The 24000-nt window shown below is 34.3% G+C and overlaps 1 protein-coding gene across 1 annotated transcript in view; it reads right to left on the bottom strand.

Moving 5' to 3' along the window:
• Nucleotides 1–4850: 4850 nt before the first annotated feature.
• The window catches only part of LOC144979753 (protein O-mannosyl-transferase 1-like), a 26096-nt gene continuing 6946 nt past the window's right edge, over nucleotides 4851–24000 (bottom strand). The window contains exons 6-20 of the mRNA XM_078926743.1: nucleotides 23987–24000; nucleotides 22657–22762; nucleotides 19210–19275; nucleotides 18640–18733; nucleotides 18213–18368; nucleotides 16774–17006; nucleotides 14901–14993; nucleotides 14260–14356; nucleotides 13946–14038; nucleotides 13291–13405; nucleotides 12039–12139; nucleotides 11269–11385; nucleotides 10416–10542; nucleotides 9772–9949; nucleotides 4851–8702 (exon numbers count right to left, since the gene is read on the bottom strand). The exon at nucleotides 23987–24000 is cut by the window's right edge and continues 133 nt beyond it. Coding sequence (XP_078782869.1) covers nucleotides 8534–8702; nucleotides 9772–9949; nucleotides 10416–10542; nucleotides 11269–11385; nucleotides 12039–12139; nucleotides 13291–13405; nucleotides 13946–14038; nucleotides 14260–14356; nucleotides 14901–14993; nucleotides 16774–17006; nucleotides 18213–18368; nucleotides 18640–18733; nucleotides 19210–19275; nucleotides 22657–22762; nucleotides 23987–24000 — 1759 coding nt within the window. The 3' untranslated portion in view covers nucleotides 4851–8533. The remainder of the gene's footprint in view (nucleotides 8703–9771; nucleotides 9950–10415; nucleotides 10543–11268; nucleotides 11386–12038; nucleotides 12140–13290; nucleotides 13406–13945; nucleotides 14039–14259; nucleotides 14357–14900; nucleotides 14994–16773; nucleotides 17007–18212; nucleotides 18369–18639; nucleotides 18734–19209; nucleotides 19276–22656; nucleotides 22763–23986) is intronic.

The raw sequence follows: 24000 nt of genomic DNA, 5'->3' as shown, positions 1-24000 counted from the left end.
GGTAAAAAAGGAATAATACTTCAACGCAACATTAATATCGAAATTCCAATAATTCTTTTTAATCGGGATATTTGGCTGATTGGGATTATAATAATACATGACAGATATTTCCCGATTACGGAGATTCCATTACTTTAGCTTTGAAGTGGCTTTCGTTGAAAATGTGATAATGAGTTATTACAAATCTTGATTTGGGACGGGTTAAATAACAAGGGTATCTTTAAATAACACATCAATAAAGGAAGCCAAGACAAATAGGGGAAATCCCATGGATTACATTGTTTTCATCATATTGCAGATAAACATTTAAACCGGTTAAAACGAACAAAGAATTTTAAAGGCATGCGTTGTAGCGAAAATCTCCCTATTTCGGGCTTTCCATTTTGTAACTTCTTGTCCTCGATTTGAATAGGCGAAATAACGAAATGTGCCTCTAAAATCGTATAATAGTTAAAGGTTTCTAATTTAAACAGCAGGTTGAAATTATTACTACTGTCATGTTTATTATTATTATGATCATCGTCATTATCATCATCATCATTGTTATTATTATTATCATGATAATCGACGTCGTCGCGCGTAGTTGGTGATGGTGTTATTCTTTTTAACTATAGAATAAATTGTTTGTTGAGGTACCCAGTAGACTAGAAGCTATTGATTTAATACACTGGCCCGCCAAAGCTGAATTAGTCAAAACAGCCAACGTGAACATGGGTTGTTCATACAGATTTAGAAAATAGCCGGGCTAAGCAAATGCCTGTAATCAAATGTTAAACAAAATTTTTCTTTGTTTTCTAGTCAGTATCGGTTCCATTCTACGGGATCTTGGATATAACGAAATATAACCTTTTGCTCTTCTAATCTCGTTGTATCAGAGGGAAAGAGAAAATGAGAAACAATGGCACTGGTATAATCCAACCTTACGTTGTTTAGTGGAATGCCCTTGATTTCCGAATTAAAACACGTGACTTACTGTTGTAAATAGTATTGTTTCCGTATTTATTCTGAATTTTATGCGCTTTACGTCATTCAATCATTTGATTAGAACCAAAAAAAGTAGCATTATAAAGGAAGCAGGTGGGTCTGGTTCAAAACCGAGGTTTGGTTATAATATTATATTATATGGGTATTCCTAGGTATCTGTTTTGCGCATTCGCTAGGACACGTATGAAACTCTCAAAATTCAAGTGAAGACCATAATACTATTATAATATAGGAGAAATATTTTGATTGCAAAGAGAACGTATTATAAAAGAAGTTATAAGATTGGACGTGGACGTATTTGCAGGTCTAATAACCTAAATTGTTACGAGCTCATTGATCTAATGGAAGTACTTTCAAACAAACGCATTTCATTGTTCATTTTCATCATTCAGACCAGCCAGCTACTACGAAACATCCGTAGTTCTACGAATGTTTAGGTTCGATTCCTGAGTTGTATAAAGACATTAGATTCAAAAATAAAACGTTGAAAATGAAGCTTTGGTGTCACAACACATACGTTTGGCAATTAGAATTTGAAGCGTTATCTAACCTGGTAAGGACAGATTGTTTTGTTTTGAAGTAAGTTATGATTACCAATACAATGAAAAACGCTTAAACCAAAAATACCTATTAGATATTTTTTTCGTCCCCCCCCCCCCCCCCCCTCTTTTTTTTTTTTTCCAAAAGCGTTAATCTCCATACTTTATCACATGGTATTGCTGCTGAAACGAAAATATTGCTCCCATTGATTTAATAACAGGTAGAATTCTTCGTTTTGAAAAGTGATCTACATTAGCATATAACCTTCAAACATCCCAAGATTGATTCTTTCACTCGTCAGGTTAAGAAGTGAAATCAGTGTATTTTATGACACTTTTCCAACGCATACGATAATCGTTTGAAGTCCGACATAATAAATGCAATTAGACTAGATAAGTAGAAATAGGCAACTGTAGTGCTCGTGAGTGAGCACTTGAAAAAGTGAGCAAGAAACAGTGCCAGACACACATTTTCATATCTTTTTCTATCTTACAACAGTGCCTACTCCCAAAATTGTCATCATGTCATCGATTTTCTCCTGATTATATGTCGGCCAAAGGCTTCTATTAGCCTGACTTACATTATCTACTAACATTTTTTAAATGCCGACAATAAATAAATATTTGAATTGAATTGAATTGTCAGTTCCTATGCTTAAACCGAAATATGCTTAACCTGAGAGAACCCCAATTCCTTGAATGTCTGTATATCCAAATTATACTGTAGTGCAGATATTACTGCTGAGGCGTGAGACGGGGTTTGGGGGAGGTCAGTTGAGATTATTAATAGATAAAAATAAAGTCAGATATGCAGCGTGAAGATAGGGATTATGTGTTATCTTGACAGTACGAGGACAGTAAATTGACACGGATCAAGACAATCGTGTCGTTCTCTCCTTATCTATATCATGGCTAATCCCTCATGCACAGCGATTGGAACAAGACAGGAGATAAAAGCTATGATTGAATTTTAGATTTTTATAGTTTGAGGAGGGGGGGGGGGGGGGTGTGTTATTTTCTGTAACTAAAGGCAAAATGATCCATTTCTTGTCCGTCTCTTCGGGGAAATATGTTTACAATTAACTCATAAAGTGAGAATCCAAATAGCTCAACTGTAGAGCACCTACCTGACAAAATAAAGAGACTGGGTTCAATCCTAGATGCAGGCAGGTTTTTTTTTTTTTTTTGGACCCCTCGCCCCTCCCATCCAACCAGCAGTGACTGGGTAGCAGGGTTGGTTAGATCTGGTGATAACCAATCAACATTTTGCACCAACGATCAATCTAAATTTAAAGAATTTTAAATGTATTTATTTTTAATCACACATTCCAGCCACTTTATTCTCTTAGTTTCCTTAATGTAGAGTAATTTTTAATTGATGGTTTTAAAACATCTTTTGTGAACATTATACATTAATCAATTAAAAACCTGTGATATACATGAGTATAGAAACCATATGAGGCTTCTTTTCTTTTTAAATAGCTGAAAGCCAAAGCTGACAGCTTTATTATGGAAATTAGATTTCATTAATTTATCTTTTTGTATATGTGCTTATCTCATACTCATGCCACCAATAAATAAATATTTTTATTTGCTTATGTTTTTAAGGGTTTTACGGCGCTTGAGTCACATTTAGCCTATTTAAGCGCCAGTAAAAAGAAATTAATGAGAATCTAGAATCACAAGTAAAGGTACTTAAGAAAGAAAAAAAAGAAGACTGGTTCTAATATGGAACATACGTGGATTCCAAGAGCACACTTTCAGTGCACTTAGTTTGAGATCACCAACAAGTCTTGTCCAGACACCAACTGGATCCCACCGAGAGAAATACACTCAAATGTTTACAGAATATATCCAAAACAGAAAACATAACTAACAATACATAGGAGGGAGATGATTTACAAAGGAGAAAAGTCTTCTCCCAAAACTAATACTAAATATTTGACTGTTTCCCTCTCAGTTAAGGACTTTGCAAGGGCCAAACCAAGTAACCCCATTTCAAGAAAGACGGAAAGCAATTCGGAAAACAGATATAGGGGTAGAAGACGCAGCGTGACCTCCCGCCCACCATGGGAGGTCAAAGACCCCACTCAGGTGGGTCACATTTATATTATGTTCGTACATTTATATACCATCAAAGTGGGCAATATTGTCTCTTGTAGAAGCATTGACCCGGGGGATCAAGGGCATATTGAGCATGTTTTTCACTTTTTTTTCCCTTAAACATAAAACAACTTAAATTCCCTTAAAGTGATCATAACTCAATTGTCTTCAATTGTAGTCCATCTGACACAATATAATAATAATACCACACTGACTAATTAATTTAAAGCCAGAAAGACAAAACGACCCTATTTATAGGTTTCTATTGTAGGATACAAAATGAAATGCAGCAGATTCATTATCCAATGTTTGTGTGGTTTGGACTTCATAATTTCGTTAAAGTGATAGATTTAGGGTTTTAACTCCTCATGTAAGTACCACATTCGTTTTATCATCGTTGGGTCCTAAACACCGTCAACGCTTTTCTAAGAAAACTTTCTCATAACAATCAATCATACAAAAGCTTTAGCAGATTTCTGTGGATGTTTTTTTTGTTTTTAAGGGTTTTACAGCGCTTGCAATCCATTGAGGTTATATCAGCGCCTGTAAAAAGGAAGACATTGGGAAAGACAAATTCTAGAATTACAATTAAAGCACTCAAGAAAAATAAGACAAAGGGGAACTGGGAACAAATAGGGATCAGATGAAGATTCCAAGAGCATACCATCAATGAACTAAGTTTGATGTTTTGTTTGTTTGTTTTTAAGGGTTTTACGGTGCTTGCAACACGTTTAGGATATATCAGCGCCAGTTAAAAGGAAGAAAATGGGATAGTAAAAAGTTCTAGAATTACATTTAAAGCACCCAAGAAAAAGTAAGACATAGGGGAACTGGGAACAAATAGGATCAGATGTAGATTCCAAGAGTATACCACCAATGTACTTAGTTTGAGATCACCTATAAGTCTCATCCGGACCCAAGCACAAAATCCAACAAAGAGGGAGACACTCAAATGCTTACAATATACATTCAAAATAACTAATATATATAATAATACATAACAGAGAGATGATTTACAAGGAAAAAAATATCATCTCCCAAAACAATAACTATGCATTTGACTGTTTTCCTCCCAGTCAGGGCCAGGACAAAACCAAGTAATCTCATTTCAAGACAAAGACAGAAAGCAAATTGGTTAACAGATATAAGGGGATAAAAGACACAGTAAGTGCCACCCTGCGCGATTTCTGTGGAAAAATAAATAAATAACGCAGACAGGCAGAGTTTGATTATAATGGGGCGTTACATTATTGTTATTCATTTTGTAATAAAGATATAAATAAGGTAAACCAGACCATAAATAATATGAGTAAAATGTATTGTGGTGGGGGCTATACCCACTCAAATGGAAACCAATGAAAAAACATCAATACCATAATTTGCATCCAATACATATATATAAACCAAGTGACTATAAATTCATGGAACCCTTAGAATGTCTAATATCTTTCTTGAAAATAAACCAAACTACACCTAAATTGAACACAAGAAAGTTTTATATGTCACAATGTCTGTGACATAGAATACAAACGATTTTCCAGCTTGTTTACATCATGGCGAGGTAAAAGCAATCCATTACTGTTCAGAGGGCTTTTGCAATTGACGTATATTATGGCAACAATTTGCAACAAAATTCAACATTGACAGGCAAAAATCATAAGAACTTCCAAAGCAAAGTCAATTGAAATGGGTTTGAGCATTCAAACGATTTGGATCTGTAGAAAAAAAATCAGAATATACGTTCAACATCCTGACCAAAAAACAGTGTCTGTGATGCTAATACTAATACATGCACACAACAAACTTCCAAATTGTTCGTCAGCCTGCCTTAGAACAACCCGAAAATTTCTGTTTGTTGACATATGCTTTAAGTTGGTTTAATTCAAGAATCTTTGCAACAAATAATGAAGCATGATCTTCATCTTAAATCGTGTAAGTACAAATGCATCAATGTCTTTTGGATTGTGATGTCAATGCGAGAATTGAAATGTGCCAGTGGTTCATGGACAAAATAAATCCGGATAAAAAAGTCATAGAAAACATTTTGTTTTGTGAAGTAGGCTAACCCACAAAAACTTCAATTTTTGGGGATCGCCAGTTCATCTCTCAAAAAGGACATTTCGAGCATGTACACAAGTGTTGAATATTTTGAGGTGAAAAATTACACATTAAATGCGGATATTTATTTTCTCTTGTGCTGAAATTTTATTTCGTCAATTCATGTATTTGATTTTATTGATAATTTCTAGGGTTTCATTTTTTTTATTGTCACCTGGTACGATTGGAGTTAATCCTTAAGATTAGAATATAAACCAGCAGATGATCACACATTTCTAAGCAAGCTCTGTTTAGTCAAAATTAATAGGTCTGACCATGTAAAAGATAAAACAAATATTAACCGAAGTCCATCCCATCCTTGCATTATCCTTTAACTATCCTTAAACTTTAATGTTAGTGAAGGTTCATACTAGCCAATTCCAATCCCCAACCTTTTACCAAGCGGGCAACTATTTGACAAGGTTGGACACCATGTTCGAGAAAAAAAATGTTGGAAACATTGTAAATCTCTTTGTGCTATTGGTGGAAGAATGGAACAGTATTACTCAAGAGATGATGGAATGATGTTAATTCTTTCCATGAGAAACAGAATATAACTTATTATGGAGAACATGGGCTGACATAGCTGCTCCAGAATTCAGTAACTCTTCTAGGAGTTCTTTTCATTTGAAAATTAATAATTGTTATCATAGTGAAATATCAAATGTTCATATTATTTTCTTAAAACACATTCATGAACATTTCCCCTGAAAAAAAAAGCTCAATTTGTTATTCTTGTTATAAGAGTTCAAAATGTGATGCATTTATTTTTTGGCTGAGTATATATATATAATTATCATTATACTAAAGAGTTATGGTATGAAAAACACATCTCGCACCAAATTTAAAAAAAAAAAAAAAAAAAAAAAAAAAAGAAAAAAAAAAGAAGAATAAAATCCATCTGACAGTTTCTCTCCCACCAAAAGAACCAGGAAGAGCCTGGACAAAAACAAAAATGGTCTCATTCTACACCAAAAATACTGTAAAACAATACTTTATTCAGACAGACCTGAATAATTTTTTTTAAAAACCCTCATAAAATTAGCTTTATGGGCGATACAAGATATATGTATTGTGTAGTTGATGGGTAAGTAATGCCACCGACATCATTTCTCAAGTGTTCTCTATAGCCAGCTTGAGTATGGTCAATCACAATATAAATGGACTTAATAATTTAGTAGTAAATAATAATAGCACCAAAGTATAGGTCAGCAATAATAAGTAAAACATAGATAACTTGTATTTAAAAAACAAACAAACAAAAAACATTAATTTGTCTATATACAAGTAAGTAATAATAAACAAAGTAATAAATAAGGTTTGTTGAACAAAATGCAATCATTGGAAAGAAAATCCAAAGTTCCAATTCGGAATCATTGTTAAAGTGACGTAAATGTAAATCATTTAAAAGGTAAAATCTCAAATTTTATGTTTTGTAGCTTAATTTCTGTCTTGTATCTTACCATTTATTTGACCTAGCTGCTCAACTGTTATTGCAGCATTAAATATAACTTCACACAACATAAACAAAGCATACAGAAGATTTGATCTCATTCTCACAAATTCAAATTATTCAAATAAGTGGTTTCTCTCCACCAAGGAATGTTTAAGTATAAATATGGCATTGCAAATGTTTTTTATATAAAAATATCAAGCACTTAATTCTGTAGTAAAATAACATGGACAAATAAGTTAACCAAACTTTCTTCATCTTCTGGTTTTGTAAATTTAAAAAAAATAATAAAAGGAAAAAAACACACACTCATAATTCATACATTTTATATAATACAAGGCACATACCCGCCACTCTCATCACATTGCAGGAAAAATAATGGATTTGTGTTTTAAAAGTTACCCGGAAATTATCTGTACTTCAGCAGTTAGATCGTATCTCCATGATGAATAAATGGATGAATAAATTAAAATCTATTCATTATATTTTTAATCATTAAATACAGAAACAAAAGCACGCAATAAAGTATAAGAGAAAGTTAATTGCTGAGACGATGGTACATAATTCAATATGAAACAGTCATAACGTCAAGTACATTGATACTGAATCATGTACAGGCTGATTCATGTTTAAGAATGGGATTATTTAACTTTCATGAGATGGTAGTAAAATATTTGGTTTTTTTTTTTTGCACAATAATTTAGCCCTGTCTTTCACCATGCATGTGGAAAAGAGCCATTTTCAGCCACAGAAGCCACAAAGCAAGAATCTCCTGTAATGCAGGAAAACAATGATTTGAGAATGGAGACAGTTGATTTGAATCAGAGCTAAAAATGCCCTTTGATTCCACTTATGTCGTGCATAGAAATTCTATTTTTTCTTGCATTAAGTATGCACTAACCTACACACTTGGAAACAAAAGAGGGTCATAGACTCATTCATTTTCATTTCAAACTTCATTATACTTCGAAATTGGTGATGATCAAGAATATCATGAGTTTCAGACGATGCTTACGCTTGTTATTTATCTTCCCTTTATTTTAACCATTAGATAAAACACTGAATATTGAGAAAATGTATATTTGTATGACAATTTTTAAATATAAAGACATAAAAGAGTAATTTATGCGAAAAATGGGTGAACCTCATAATTATGATGGCAAGACAGGTTTCATAGTCCGTATGATTTCCTATAGGCCTGCTCAGTGCTGACCTATAAAATAAAAAAGACCTTTTGGCACTGAATCACTTTCTTAAATTTCTCATTTAATCCTTGATCAACTACAATTCCCAATCATATTCAAACAACAGTGGAATGTATAAATTCTTTTGGATTATAACAGAGTCCCATCCCCTATTAGTGTTTAAGATACTCCCAGGAATCTATCCACACCATCTTGTCTAGCTCTTCACTGGTCAAAGCTGCATGTCCAAATGTAAAAACACTCAGGGATATGAACATGTGAACTGCCATGGCTATCAAGGCTACTGATGCATAGTGGATGATAGGACGGAACACGGACTTTCTGTAGAAGAAAAAAAAACCAAAAAAGAGGGAGGATAGCTATGCAGTGTTTTTCTAATTAAATATAAAAGCATAAATGACCCAACCACCTTAAAACAATATTATAGCAAAATAATGTAGATGATAACAATTGAATTCATAGTCAGAAAAACGAGAAATGGATTACGTAGGTTTGCTTTTTTTGGGAATAATGATTACTGTACTGTACCCTACAGCGTGTATAAATGAAATTTCATGTTTCCTATTATCATAAGTTACAACTCACTTTTCTGCATTGGATTTACCCATGGCATTGGGACACATATTGTCAAGATGATTATAATAAGACAATATAGTGGGCCATATAACATGTAGTCCAATATATTCCAAGACTTCGTCTCAAAGATCTGCTTCTTATAAGATGCATAACTTCTATAATAGAATATTACTAAAAAAAAATTATTTTTAAAATCACTCCCTTCTGCACGAATTAGGGAATATAAAAAATCCATTAAACAAATTATTTCTAATGTCACAGAAACCACCCATTTAGCCCAAGTGAGCAAATTGGGCGTTAATAATCTGTTCAAGAAAAAAAACCCAAAAGTGTTTGAAGCAGGGCTCAGACTCGGGACCTCCCAGACCACAGTGTACTACCTTAACCCCTATAGGTGACTCACCATCTCAATTTGGTATTATGTGTGGGTGAACTAGAGGGCAAAAAGTGAATTGAACTGAAAATGATCATATTTATTTGATGAAAGCTTTCTGCAAGTTAACAAATTAAAGTGAATTTCAAAAATAAAACAAATAAGACTCCACCCAAGTCTTATAGCTTTGACTATAAATCCAATTGTCAGCATGAAAACCAACCCAACATAGAATCGATTTGAAGCAGTGGGTTACATAGGCTACATCATTGGATTTCATTATAAGAATGGTATTTGGTGGGTTTTTTATTATCTCTCATTACTTCCTACATGTTTTGTCTGTCGTCTGACGAAGACCAAGGGCCGAACAATAGTGTTTTTGTATTGTTTTGCTTTATGAGCCATATTTAATCTTGATAATTCCATATCATAATAAATTACCTTGGCAAGATGGAAAGAATGTGGTCCACCAATGCAACTAGAGCCAGCATTTTATAAGGAATGGCTGGAAGGTAGTGATGCAGGAACAGGGTACGGTCTTCCATGAAGAAGGGGATGTAGTGTATTAGGTATCCACCGATGAACAACTCCCCCATGAAGAGGAATCTTTCCCATGTTGCTGGAATGGAGGAAAATAGTGATAATGTGAATTGATGAAGGAAACCATTATTTCAAAATGATCTTCTGTTAATACCTGCCTACTGGTATTACATTTTTGGAACCTGTTGAAAACTTTTTAAATGCACTGTAGAATTATGAAAAGAAAGAAAAGCCCCTAGCTAATAATTCATTGTGCTTTTGGTTTATTTTTCTTTTTTTTGTTAAGAGAGGAGGAGGGTGGGGGGGGGGGGGGGGGGGGGGGGGTGGCTTTTGTTTTATGTTAAAGATTGAATGGGGTGATAAATAACTGGATACCTGGCTGGCTGGACAGATGGATGGTTGAGTGAATGGACGGAAAGATGCCTGAATGATTGGATGAATTGATGGATGAGTTAACTTGATCAAAGGACATATAGATTTAAGAGGTAAATCCACTCTAAGCCAAAGTTGGCTTTAAGTAACTAAAAATAGAAAAAGAAAACTACCTTCAGAGATGTCATGAATGCATCGCCTTCTCCTTAAGAGATGGAACACACCCAGACCAATGTAAGCGATGACAGAGATACTAGAAGAAAACCAGATGACTACGTTGCCTATCAGGTGGATCTGGGCCTGTTGATTGTAGATGGAATGGGAAGAATAAAAAAATAAAAAATATTACATTATGGACCTGCTTTTATCAAATATGTGACAGATCGTCTCAAAACAGTGTTATGTCAGGTTGAATCTGATGTTTAACATTCAATTTTCAGCTTAATTTAGGGAATTTGAGTTAAAATATTATTGCTTTAATTGCGGAGAGTGAATTTTGTGTCTTAACCATCGACAAAATTAAATTCCCTAACTCTGATCAATTAGATTTTAAACTCGTTTTGCTTCACCAAATACATTCAATCATCATACCAGATTGACAGAATGGGTCACTTATATTGAAAATGATACGACATGAAATCTGACTTTGAACTTTAATCAACCTATGAACATAACATTGTTTTGTATGTCTCCTTAAGTAAAACCACTTAATTGCAAGGTAAATCTAAACTTTTGGCTTGGGTGCACTTGTGCTATTTAAAAATGTAAGGTTCTGTAAAAAACAAATGCCAGATCATATTAGGTAAAAAGTCAGTTGTCTTTCTGTTTTTATATTTCACTGAAATACAAGTATAATTAATGACTACAATTACTACTTCTGCTCCTACTTCTACTACTGCTACTAAAACTTCTACTACTAATACTACTACTACTACGACTACTGCTACGACTACTGCTACGACTACTACTATTTCTACTACTATCACAACTACAAATACTACCACTGCTATTATTACCGTCACCTACATTTGTCTTGGGGTCCATCCAGTAAGCAATGTTCTTCCCCATGAACGGCCAGTCCTTAGGTTTAGAACTATACTTGTGTTCTAGATCAATGTCTTGTTTGCTTTGTAACATCTTTAGCTGAGAATAGAGAAATACAGCGAGCAGTAAAGAAAAAAATAAATGGACTTTGAAATTTTAGCCAAAGAGATTACTTTCTGACCTACATTTGATAGGTAAATACCTGACTTAGAAACTTTGTGGGGAAAATAAGACCTTATAAGAGCCTTATAAAGTTCCCATTAACCATCCCTGTTGTATTACATAATATTGAATTAAATTTTAAATAAAACATAAGAAATTTTAAAGCAACAAAAATTGGTCTTTTCATATATCAATAGCATGCAATAATATACCTCATGCTAAAGTGAAGTTAAAACTACAATTTAACAGTGTATGCATCTCTAATTGAAAGTATCTCAAAAGTGAGTGGGAAATTTTAGTTATGTGATGTTCTCAAAAAAAAAAAAGTTTCAAAATTTTTCAATGGGAAAATACATATAAAGACCAATTTTGAATTCTTCATTACTTGAGCAGCAATGCTGAAAGTTTGAGGAAGCGTTTCAACTTTGAATGGTGTATGAGAAAAAAAAAAAGATTTATACTTTGCATATCAATATCGAGAACATGTTTCAACTTAATTATATTCATAAGATGCTCTTGTTCCTGTCGTTGGTTGGTCTGTAGTTATGAGCTGAGAGTAAGTTGAAAGCCAGTTTTATATCTTAAATTACCTGCAGCTCTGAAAATTTGGCCCAGAATGAGAGATAGGTTGGTTTGAGAGGAATCATTTCCTCCTTCTTGAACTCCACAGTCTGTCCATCTATTCCAGAGGCTGAAATAACAAAAATGAATAACTAAATAAATAAATAAATTAATTAATTAATAGGAGGTGAATTAAAAAACAAATAAATAAACATTAAATAGATAAATAAATGAATAACTCTGTTTTAATGTCATGGAACCTAAAAATATTTTTTTTTTCACTTCAAATTCAATTTCTTCAAGACATGAAGCTAATATTTCAGTGAAGATTGAAGACAAAAAATATATATAGTGTATATTCCACAAAACAAATATAAACCTTAATGTTTTCTGTTTCCTTTTTTACCAAAGAATAAAGATACAACACAATTCAATGTGGATATGAAACGAATAAGATCTTTTAAAGTATTTGATTTAAGTAAAGAATATTGTTAGGGATTTGATATAAAAACTCAAGTCTCCCATCAATCCGAATGTTGGAACCACCAATTTAACAACAACAAAATAAATTGTCTGGACCAGCAAAATCAATTTTTAAAATGATGCCATTTTTTTATCCGCCGTCTGCATCGACCTTTACATGCAGAGCTCAAGCTTTCCTCTAACCCACCATAATGTCTTATGTTGCTGCCAATTTAAGGTAGGAATGATGCAAATCATGCAATATTAAAGCCAAATTCATATCTCTTTTATTGATCTTTTTTTTCTTCCGATAACAGCAACTACAATTAAGATAAGACAGAAGAGAAAATGTTTTCAAAAAGTAATTCAATATTTTATATCAAGGATTAATTTCCCTGATATATCAACAACATTTTACAATAAACAATACCACGGAGAACAATACATATTCTCCTCTATAGGGAATGAGATTCACGGAAGAGTGGCATTCCTTGATTGGACGTCATCTTACAGAGAGAATGTCAACATGGTTTTTGCGCATGTGTCTCTTTCGTCCTCACTTTCGGCGAAGTGTCTCATGCCGCTTTCACCGGAAGCGAGGACGAGAGACGCATGCGCAAAACCAATATGATGTTTTCTCTTTAATAACTGCTCCGCCGGTGACGTCCAATCAAGGGATGCTACTCTTCCGCTAATCTCATTCCCTATTTTTAAAAATGGAAAAAAAATTATAAGCATTCAAACAAAGTTAAAAACTGAAAAATATGTATTTTTAGAAACTTGAGTTATGGGAGACCTATGAATTTTCATATGACTTACATTTAGTGAATCTATGTTCCTCCACATTCCACAGTGTGTTTTTCTGATCTACATGTTTGTCTGCAGCCACTTCCAACTGGTGAAACCCCCATTCTGGCAGCTGTTTGCCAGTTGTCTGTGATGGAGGTAAAAACCCCACAAAAAAATAATAATAGAACATAATACACTATGATGGCCAAATCAATCAATGGAAAAAAAAAAACCCAACTTATCATTAAAATTCAGTCCTTCAAATCCTCAAGGAGAGTTAAGTCAAACTGACAGTTACGAATGAGGATGTGTCTTAAAACCCACTGAGTCATTTCCCCCCCCCCCTCCCCCACCAAAAAAAAAAAGAGTTAATGCTCTCCCTCAATCTATTTGAGACCTTGAAATCACCGTGAAGTCACTCCCCCAAAAATGAGTTAACATTCTCTCTATAAAACTATTTGAGACCTTGAAATCACCATGAAGTCATTCCCCCCAAAAAATGAGTTAACACTCTCTCTATGAATAATCTATTTGAGTACTTGGAATCACCATGAAAAAGTTGAACGTTAAACACTCAAGGTATTTTTCCATACCACAAAGAAGACAAGTATTCTCCGGTTAAACTTCAATGACAAAAACAAAACAATCTGACAACAATGAAAAATGACAGATGCTTCAGACCTACCCTGACAGCAGTGGAAGTATTGACATGGATGAATCGTACTTCACTTTTAATTGTCTGCCATGTCTCATCATCCTTCTCTCGATTCACTATGTCCTGTGAAAGATAGAGAGATGCAGGTGAAAGAATTAAGTGGAATTAAAACGTTCTGTTAATGGTCAATGAAACCCAATTCCAACTCAGCCTGATTGAAATGACATATCTTTTAAATCAATAAGTTATATGTAAACATTTCTAGCTCAAACTGTATTTGAGTTTTAATAAGCCAAAGAGCAAATATTTCATCTTTTGAAATAAAGACCTTATGATTAACATACCACTCTCCACAAGTTCTGTGCAGGCATTGACACATTGTAATTGACATAACATGAGACCTCCTGATTACTAGGGGTTACTGGGGCTGCTACATCATGTCTGAAAAATAAAAATGTACAGTAATATCGACATGCAAGAATTTTGGAAATTAAAGTACCATATAGGCTCACATCAAACACAATATACTCGAAGATGATAATGATGGTGATGATGAGGATGTCCAATTTGATGAAAAAGATGATGATAATGATAATGATGACGAAGAGGTGCAGGAGGAAGATGATGACAAAGACAACAACCACAATGATAACAACTAACAATAAACACACAGAACACAATACCGTGGTTTTTCCTTCTTGCCGCGTACGGTCAAAGACTGGAACCAGCTTGACGCTAAAGTGACCGAAGCCACTACAATTGATGCTTTTGTGGCAAGTTGCTATGCAAATACTTAGACCTTACACAAACCACCACTGACCAACGTTGACGACCCCTGAATGTCCCTGGAAATTGATTTTAGACTAACGATTATAAACAAGGAATACAGAGAGATTAGAAAGCAGTTTCATATTTGCCATAATAATCAACCAATTGATTGTGGGCAATCAAAGGAAGAAGAAGAACCATGAGAATAAAGACTTACGTGTTGAGAGCTCTAGAAGAGACCCCGTGAACCAGCTGCACAATGTCTCCATGTTTAACAACAGCGGGAGGATCCTCCACAGTCAGACTGTCCCTTCAAGTAGAACAAATTCAGATCACTCGTTATACAATATCTATATATATTGTATTGAGTGAAACAAGGTGGTAAATTCAAACAAGGAATAGAAACAGATATAAGAATCACTTATAATTCATCTGTCTGGCCAGAGACCGCCTAAAAATCCCACCCAGAATTCCAGTCCAGAGGGGGATGTTCGAAATTATAATAAAGTATCAATAAACTAAGAATTTATTCAATATATCTTGAGTTGATTTCCACAAGGAAAAAATATAATCTCCCACTCCCCACCCTGACTCCCAACCCAAAGGAAAAGAGAGAAGAAAAATAATTATGTATTCTCTTTATTAGGAATATAAGTCAAAGGTTGGATAGATCCAAGTTGTCTATTTCAAGAAAAAAGACAGAGAGCAAAATAGAGGAACATATAAAGATGGGGCAGCAAAAATAAACAACTCTCCAACATGGGATAAGGAAGGGGGGGGGGGGGGGGGGGTTGATGAAAATTGATAAACTCCAGTCTTAAATGATTCTAAAAGTACTATCCTTATATAACTCAAAAAGGCAAAGAGGAAATACTATAAACAAAGTACAAAAGAAATGATCACAGTCTATCCAATGAGATATTCTCTTATTTATACATCTCTCATCTTGTTGTATGGTGTGGCTATGAGGTCTTGTGATATGACACTCACCTTCAAAACGTATGGTCCAAGTCATGTTTTGAGTGGCAAATAGTTGAGTCCTTGGCATACAATGAATATGTGGCCACTAATAGCGTTGTCTCTGTTACTGTTCCATTATCAGTAGTTAATGTTTTTTTCTTTATTGTAAAGTGCATAGAGTGTGGTGTTTACTATTAAATTCTAAAGTGCTTAGAGTGTGGTTTTTACTATGGATAATCAGTGATACAATGGTTCTTTTTAAAATAAAATAATTCCCTTCACTTCTTTCTCAAACTTCTACTCAAATATGTTTGCACTTGTATAAATTGTTCTTTTATATAGGTTTGATGTGTTATATCTTTTTGCTGTTTTTTTGTTTGTTTGTTTTGTTTTTATTTTATATTGTGTTACATACATTATTACAAACTGTCACAAACTCAGGAAAATCTGGAGCTCAAATCTATAGAAGAGAATAAAGAAGAGACTGTTCCTGGCAACGGTAGAGTCAGTGCTTCTATATGGAGCAGCGACATGGACTATAACAAAAGCCCTTGAGAAGCAACTGGATGACTGCTACACTCGTATGCTGCGGATGGTCTTCAACGTAAGCTGGAAAGAGCACATGTCAAATGAAGAGCTCTACGGTGACCTCCCCCCAGTGACTTCGAACATACAACAGAGAAGACTGAGACTTGCGAGGCACTGCTGGAGACACAAGGAGGAGATTGCAAGCAGTCTTGTGCTATGGGAAAGAACCAGAAACAGAGGCAGGCAGAATACAACATACATTTACTGCCTGCTAGACGACACAGGAATGGACAACACCCGGGAGCTGCATACACTCATGGAGGACAGGACAGAATGGCGAAGACTTGTGGCTCATGTTGGGCACCCCAAGGGGTGGCCTAAGTAAGTAAGTAAGTAAGTAAGTAAGTAAGTAAGTAAGTAAGTAATATACATTAATGAATGAGCATCAGATAGTTATTAACTGTTATTCCTTAAGGGACGAAAAACTACAATGGTCATTTCTTTTATATGGTTTTCACAAATATCTGAACCATCTTTCCTCATCCCCAACAGTTGGGCAGGTAAAATATGATATTTTATAGTTTTTTACTTCTTAAATCTACCTGTCTGGATGTTTGACAATCCACCAGTTGTTGATGTCCTTGAAAACATAGCATGTGACCTGTTGTTGGTGAGAACTACCACGGTTGTCTGGGTAGCGTACAGGGTACATATAAGGGTGGGAATGGAGCCAGCATGGTTGTCCTACTCCCACATTCTCTGTGTGTCTCAACGTCACTTGTGACCCATAGGCAATGTGCAAGGGCTGTCCTTTGGTTAAAGCTGCCAGGCCTCCCTGAAAAATGAGAAAAGAAAATGGAAACTATGGACTACGGAAACTAGATACTGAGAAAAGAATTTCAATCTAAAACAACACGAAATATGAAGTTTTAAATTTGATAGAAGAAGTGTTTGAACAGTTATTTCATGGGAGATCTGTCCAAGGAGCATATCAGAACAATAAGGTTAAATATGTCACGAAGGCAAGAAAATTATGATTAGCCCTAATAAAGTTCCTGACCCTGTTATACCTTTCCTGACTATTGTGCTTGTGTCCATTCTCTATTATTGGTTTGTTTGGGTTTTTTTTTTTTGTTAGTTTTAAAAATGGTGGTTGAATGACAGGAAACAATACATTTTTTGTGATATGCAACTGGATTTTACTCTCAACGTTTGTTTTTATCCTCATTGTCGTCGTTGTAGTCATTGTCAATTTCATTATCTTCATCATTTAAAAGTTCATAAATTATCTAATGCGTTCTAGAATAATCTTCGAGTATTTTAGTGACTGTGGAATGAGATGACTATTACCATTGTAAGAATAAAAACAGGATACATAACATTGTATTATCTTTAATTATGACTTTCCACTGCAAATTACGGTTCTTCTACGAGTATGAACTTTTTAAAAAACTGCAAATTAAAAACAGTAATTTTTGACTGACCTCCTTAAAAATAAATAAATAATTAAAAGTAGGCTTTTCTATTAAATCTTAGAGTATGCCTGAGTACGCTGTGTTGTGGTGTACAAAGTAAGGTCATGAACACAAGAACTGGGCACAAGAACACAACCCAAAAGCTGTACTGGTATGTGGCCTTGGTTCCTCTATTGTTCCCCTAAAGCAAGCAGAATCCAATAAAATTACATTGAACCAAACAGACCCACATAACAACACCCCGAGCACAGAAATTTACTCCTTTGCTACAATTTTTCTTTTTAATTTAGAAAAAAAAACTCTTTTTGGCCAAAACAGAAGACTGTGTATATGAAAATAAAGTTGTAAGCATCCCCAGCAGATTAGTTTTATAGGGAATGTGCTACTTTAATGGCGAGGATGGGCTAGTGAAACAATCTATAAGAAGCATGTAGTGTAGTGACACAAGACTACACTTTCTTTTGTCATTTCATTTAGAATGTAATAAAATAACTGCACTGTTTAGGAGTGTTTTCCCTATACTTTGTCTGGTTAATAATTGTGTAAATGGTAATAAGTCATCATACCTCAAGACTGGCCTGAAAAGCACTAGTCATGACATTGTCGTGTGGTCCTGCCTTGGTCAGGATTGAGAGATGGATGTAGAACACTGACAAATAAACCAACATGGGAACTAGCATCAAGGCAAAAACCCTGGCAATGAATTGGCGGACCATGAAAAACTGCCAAAAAAATAAATTATTTGAAGAATATCAATATGCTTGATGGCGATCATTAGTAAAACTAGTAAAAAGGATAAGTACGATATTTGACATGAATTTACAATATAAAAAGACAGCATCATGACTATACATTAAAACTACCTCATTTGTATGATGACGATGATGATGATTATGATGTTGACGATGATGATAATGAAAATGATGAAGATAATAATAATGTCGAAGATGATGACAAAAATGAAGCAAATAACACTAACAATCAAAGACTCACATCAGATTTTGAGTCGTCATCCAACATATTCCAGAAATCTTTAAAGATCATCAGCGCCATTAAAATAAAGGTGAATACGCCAACATACTTGATGCTAAATGGAAATAATAATATTAAAAAAATATATATGTATAATCAAGGGTAAAAGCCTCTGGTATAATAAGGTAAAAGAAAAAGAGTTTTAAAATATTTCCAATACAAAACATAGAAACAGAGTACAGAGAGAGAGAGAGAGAGAGAGAGAGAGAGAGAGAGAGAGAGAGAGAGAGAGAGAGAGAGAGAGAGAGAGAGAGAGAGAGAGAGAGGGAGTGAGAGAGAAAGAGAGGGAGAGAATGTGTGAGAGAGAGAGAGAGAGAGAGAGAGAGAGAGAGAGAGAGAGAGAGAGAGACTTATTGTATTCACATGAAATCAAATCATATAATGAGAGTGGTAGTAAAATCTAAAAATTTCAAACTCTGCAAAGTTTTAAAAAATGATGTGCTTAACTGTGAGTTAATAATAAACCCTAGATAAAGGCTTTTCGTCCCTCTCAAAAAGGAGCATTGAGTGAGAGCAGTGCATATTTCCTACCTCATAGTACAACTGGAAGATATTCCACAGATGCACAGCCAAACCCACCAGCGTACACTAAATTCCCTGTAAAACAACAACAAAAAGTGTTTATCAATCAACCAACAAACAAAAAAAAAAAAAACAAAAAAAAAAAAAAAAAACAGACTGAGAGAGAGACTCAATTAACCATATCATAAGAGCAAATACTAAATCAAAACGCAAAGAATAGACAGATTTTTAAATTACACAGCAGCAACGGATTTTAACCTTTCACACCATTTACCAAGATGACTGGAAATAATTGCTATTAGAACCAAAATTTGAAAAGCAATTAGAGAAGATGGTGGTGGTGATGACGATGACGAGGATGAGGATGATGATGATGATGATGACGATGATAGGCAACAACAAGTCATGTATCTTTATATTGTCAACGATCCACCTACTTTAGGCACACCATAAACAAACCACAACACAATTGGAAAACAAAATATATAGGATTCAAAATTAGAACCAGGGAAGAAGAGAAAGTCCTGCAATGAGATGGGAACAACACATAGATAGCTGTCAAGAGATAAAACTTAAAGCGAGAAGAATGACAAGGTTTTGAATGCACAACGCCCAAACATGTAAAGTAAATGCTTCAAACATTTGGTACCTACTCAGTTAGTCCTTCTAGCTAAGTAGAATATTTGCCTAACAAGCCAATTGAGTGGCTTCAATCATGGGATGAATAAAAATTTGTTTGTATTTTATTGATCCCTTTTATTGATTATTAGTAGTGATGTGTACCTGGGTCTTTTAGATGTGATGTAATTTTTTTCAACCCATAACCGACCCACCTCTTCAACGCAGTATTGCGCGTGTGTGTAGGGGGGGAGGGGGTTCAAATGAACATAAATATATAATATGAGATTCATTTAGTATTAGAAGTATTATTCACCATTCTCATCTTAAAAATAACCATTTAACTTTAAATTTCATTTTTTTTGGATAGTCACACCTCGACATATTTACCAATTGATGTAATGCAATTATCAGGGATGTAAATGCAAAGTTGAAAAAAATTCTGAAATTCTGCGAGCTCATTTCAATAGTCTAAACTCCAAGTGACACACCAGGAATGAGGTGATAAATGGCCTTGTGATTGTGACAACATTTTTAGGACTTTTGAGTGATAAGTCTCAGAATAAAATCTAAATTATTTTGTTTAGGTAGCGTCAATTGCCAAGGACCTTGACAATTGTCAAATCGTCAATTGCCAAGGACCGTGTCAGTTTATCAACTACGCATGTGTACTTTTAACTGCCACGGAGTACCTTTAGTGTCACGAAGTGATGCATTGCCACAGAGTGATGTTATGTATTAATAATATTAATATTAATTAATACTCTCTTTTACTCTTGTTTCTCTCTGTGTGTCATTTTCTCTTTTTTTCCTCTATTACACACACACTCTCTCTCTCTCTGTCATTTTCTCTTTTCCCTCTCTGCCATTTTTTCCTCTGTGTATGTATTTCTCTGTCATTCCCCCCCCCCTCTCTCTCTCTCTCTCTCTCTCTCTCTCTCTCTCTCTCTCTCTCTCTCTCTCTCTCTCTCTCTCTCTCTCTCTCTCTCTTTCTCTCATATTTCCTCTTTTTGTACGGCCCTTGCCAGTTGGTAGCCTAGATCATCAACTATTTACTATTAATGCCACGGATTGATCTTGTTGCACAAATGTTTTACGTTAATTATTCCGTATTAAGACGATGTGCAGTATATTTCCTTTAAAATAAAGGAAATCTTATTTTTCTTTTTTAATCTAGGACATCTTGGCAGGGATTTGCCACCTCGTCCTTCTGTTTTTTTTCCCCCGCTGAATCCGAAATCAACAGTAATTTTTGTTTGATATTATTTTAAATCATCTTGGAATTCGTGAAAAGACATAAAAATTAAAAACAAATGCCAACAAGTGTGGACTTGATCCTTTCCACAACAAAGAAAAGAAAGTGACGGGGTTCGAGATTCGTATGCGCGCAAATCGAGGCTTGACTGAAATCACCACATGCAGCTGATTGAGGCCCGACTGAAATCACCACATGCGGCCGAAGAGTTCCAATTTGACTCCTTGGCAATTGATGAACCGTCAACTACCAAGGACTCACTCCTTGGCAATTGACACTTCCTTTTGTTTATGGATGGATTTTAATGATTTATGTCTCCTTTATGTCAGGAGGAAATACCATTATTTGGTGTTGTTCATGCTTAAATCAGTGCCCATTAATTTAGTATTATCCTTATCTTTATGGATTAAATAGGGTTAAATTAGTTTGGGATACTGAAAAAAATCAGAATTTTGGAATTCTTAACTTATTTTCACTGCACGTAATCCAACACCTAAACTTTTATATCAAAATTATATTCAGGTCAAAATATTACCCCCAATGACTAAATGAATCTGACAATAATAAAAACTCGGACTCAAATTTCAACAGCCATATCATTACTAAGGCCAATTTTGAGATTGGAAAGATGGTCACCTCCCGATATTTATCATTTTCTCAGGCCCCAAACCCTTCTGCTAATAACAAAGGCAATAAGAAGTACATTACAATTAAAATACTACATTAGGTTTAGAATCGTGTTAAAAGCCCTTTACTTTCAATGAGAACAAACAAATTTGATTTTTTCCCCCACCACAGTCAAACGTTCGTGGCAGTCTCAACCAGAAATGAGACTGAGACCCCATAAAAATTTCTCATAAAGACCAAGGCTAAGGGAAATGTATCTTCAGACTCATTATGACTGAAATGAATTGCAACACACAGGAATTACTTACAGAAACAGAAATACATTCCAATTGAGCCTTAGGAAGAAAGTGTAACAACAACTCAGAACTCAGTCATGAATACTCGATATATATCCACCATCTTCTACTTTCGATTCTGCAGCCCATGTTTTGCTTCCGGTAAACTAAAAATAACCCTCCTTGTTTACACAACAGATGTGAATCTAGTTCCGAATTAAAATTAGGAAAATTCGGAAATTCGAACGCTATCAATCCTTAGTACTTCCGAATTAAAATTCGGAAGCTGTCGTGGAAATAAGTTGAATGGTTAAATACACGTATAATCATAACTGACACAACAGAAGTGTAAATTAAGTGTTTCAGTACATTGAAAATGGATATTCACTACAAATTCTCTATATGTACAGCAGTATCTCTTATCACAAGAGTTGTTGGTAGTGAGGTATTAAGAAATATTTAAATTGTTTGGGGAAGCTATAAAATGTCTGAAAAATAGGAAATCCTAATAATTCTGAAAGATTTACATCCCTGAATTATGTTATGCAATTAAAAATTTACATAAACCCCGAAACAGGTAGATATTTGCACCACTGTATTTCAATATGACTCGCATAAGATCTAATCAACATGTTGACTAGAATTAAATGAAGATTTATTTGACACATTGACAAGAATTACCTGGGTGAGTTTCTACACTTGAGATAGGCCAGAACGGACATTAGAGAGAAAAAGATGAGCATTGCCTCCATCAGCATAAATCGGGACTGAACAAGCAGGGCATTGTCTGCAATGATAAGAATATAAATATTAGATACAGTCTTACCTTGACTATGTCACCTTTACCTAAATGAATCAATTGTGGATCAAAATCATAACTTATTACTTAATGATCCAACCTTCCCTATCCTACTTCATTTCTTCTAGTCTTTTCCAAGAGTTTTTACTTTTTTACATTTATATCTTTCCCTTTTTTGTCTTTCTTTTTTTTGCTACTTCACTGAGACAGAAAACATAAAAAATAAATACAATTTAAAAGGAATGTTTGTTATTTTAAGAGTTAAAATTAATAAGCACACGAAAAACATGTTACAAATATATTTATATAAGAAAATTGTTTCATTATTTAAAACTTTTCACATAATATGGATTCCATTAATAATATGACGCAATCTTTTTGAGGTGTGTGCCCTGTTTTTAAAAAAAGTTATCCCCTCGCTCTTCATCATTGAGATTAGCAAATAGCTAAATTTTGTTGGCAAGACAATACTGGATTTGAAAATGTCAAGAGACAAAATATCTAGAAACCTATAAACATTAACTTTTTAATAGATAAACAACACAATAAAGCATAACTCAAAACTGTGGGTCTTTACAGATTCTAATCTGATGTTGGTTAACTCTCTATCAAGTTCATATGCATGGAGAACCAACAAATTTGTTCAATTTTCCATGAGGGTGAACTCGAACGATTTAAGCAAATAATCCAAATTTTTAGTTGAAATATGTGATCCATAACTGTTTTAAGTCAAGTGTGATATGGAAACAGAAAATTGAATTCATAGTTTAAAGCCAAGGACAACTATACTGAGTATAGTAATCCTTGTTTAAAGTTTAAAATATGGAACTTGGGGTTAGTCTAAGTATTTTTAAAAATAGAATATATAAATTTCATAATGAGAATAAATCCAAAATTTCGTATTTCTAATACTGTTAACTTCAAAATCGATTTCTGTCCCAACAAAATATAAATTAGAGGCATTGGGAAACATATAATTCATCCAGCCTTTTGAGTGCATTTTTTCTCCCCCTAAATGATAATGAATTGGTACTGTATTTGTATAAATTCTGCCAGTTTTACCCATTGCCCAATCATCTAGCCACTATTGTCTTAAAAAGTCTGGAGTTTTTTTTTAGCACTAGTTACTCTGGTCACTCATTTTGGCACCTACAGTTAAGGCTAAAGGAAATTTAATTAAATAGGATAAATTTACCTCACAATGGCACCTACCGAATAAGATTAAG

The sequence above is a fragment of the Berghia stephanieae genome, chromosome 9 (genome assembly GCF_034508935.2).
Source record: "Berghia stephanieae isolate SIO BIC M18660-M18661 chromosome 9, UCSD_Bste_1.3, whole genome shotgun sequence".
NCBI classification, from domain to species: domain Eukaryota; kingdom Metazoa; phylum Mollusca; class Gastropoda; order Nudibranchia; family Aeolidiidae; genus Berghia; species Berghia stephanieae.
Note: the sequence above shows the minus strand (reverse complement) of the source record. Positions and strands in the feature narration are given on the sequence as shown.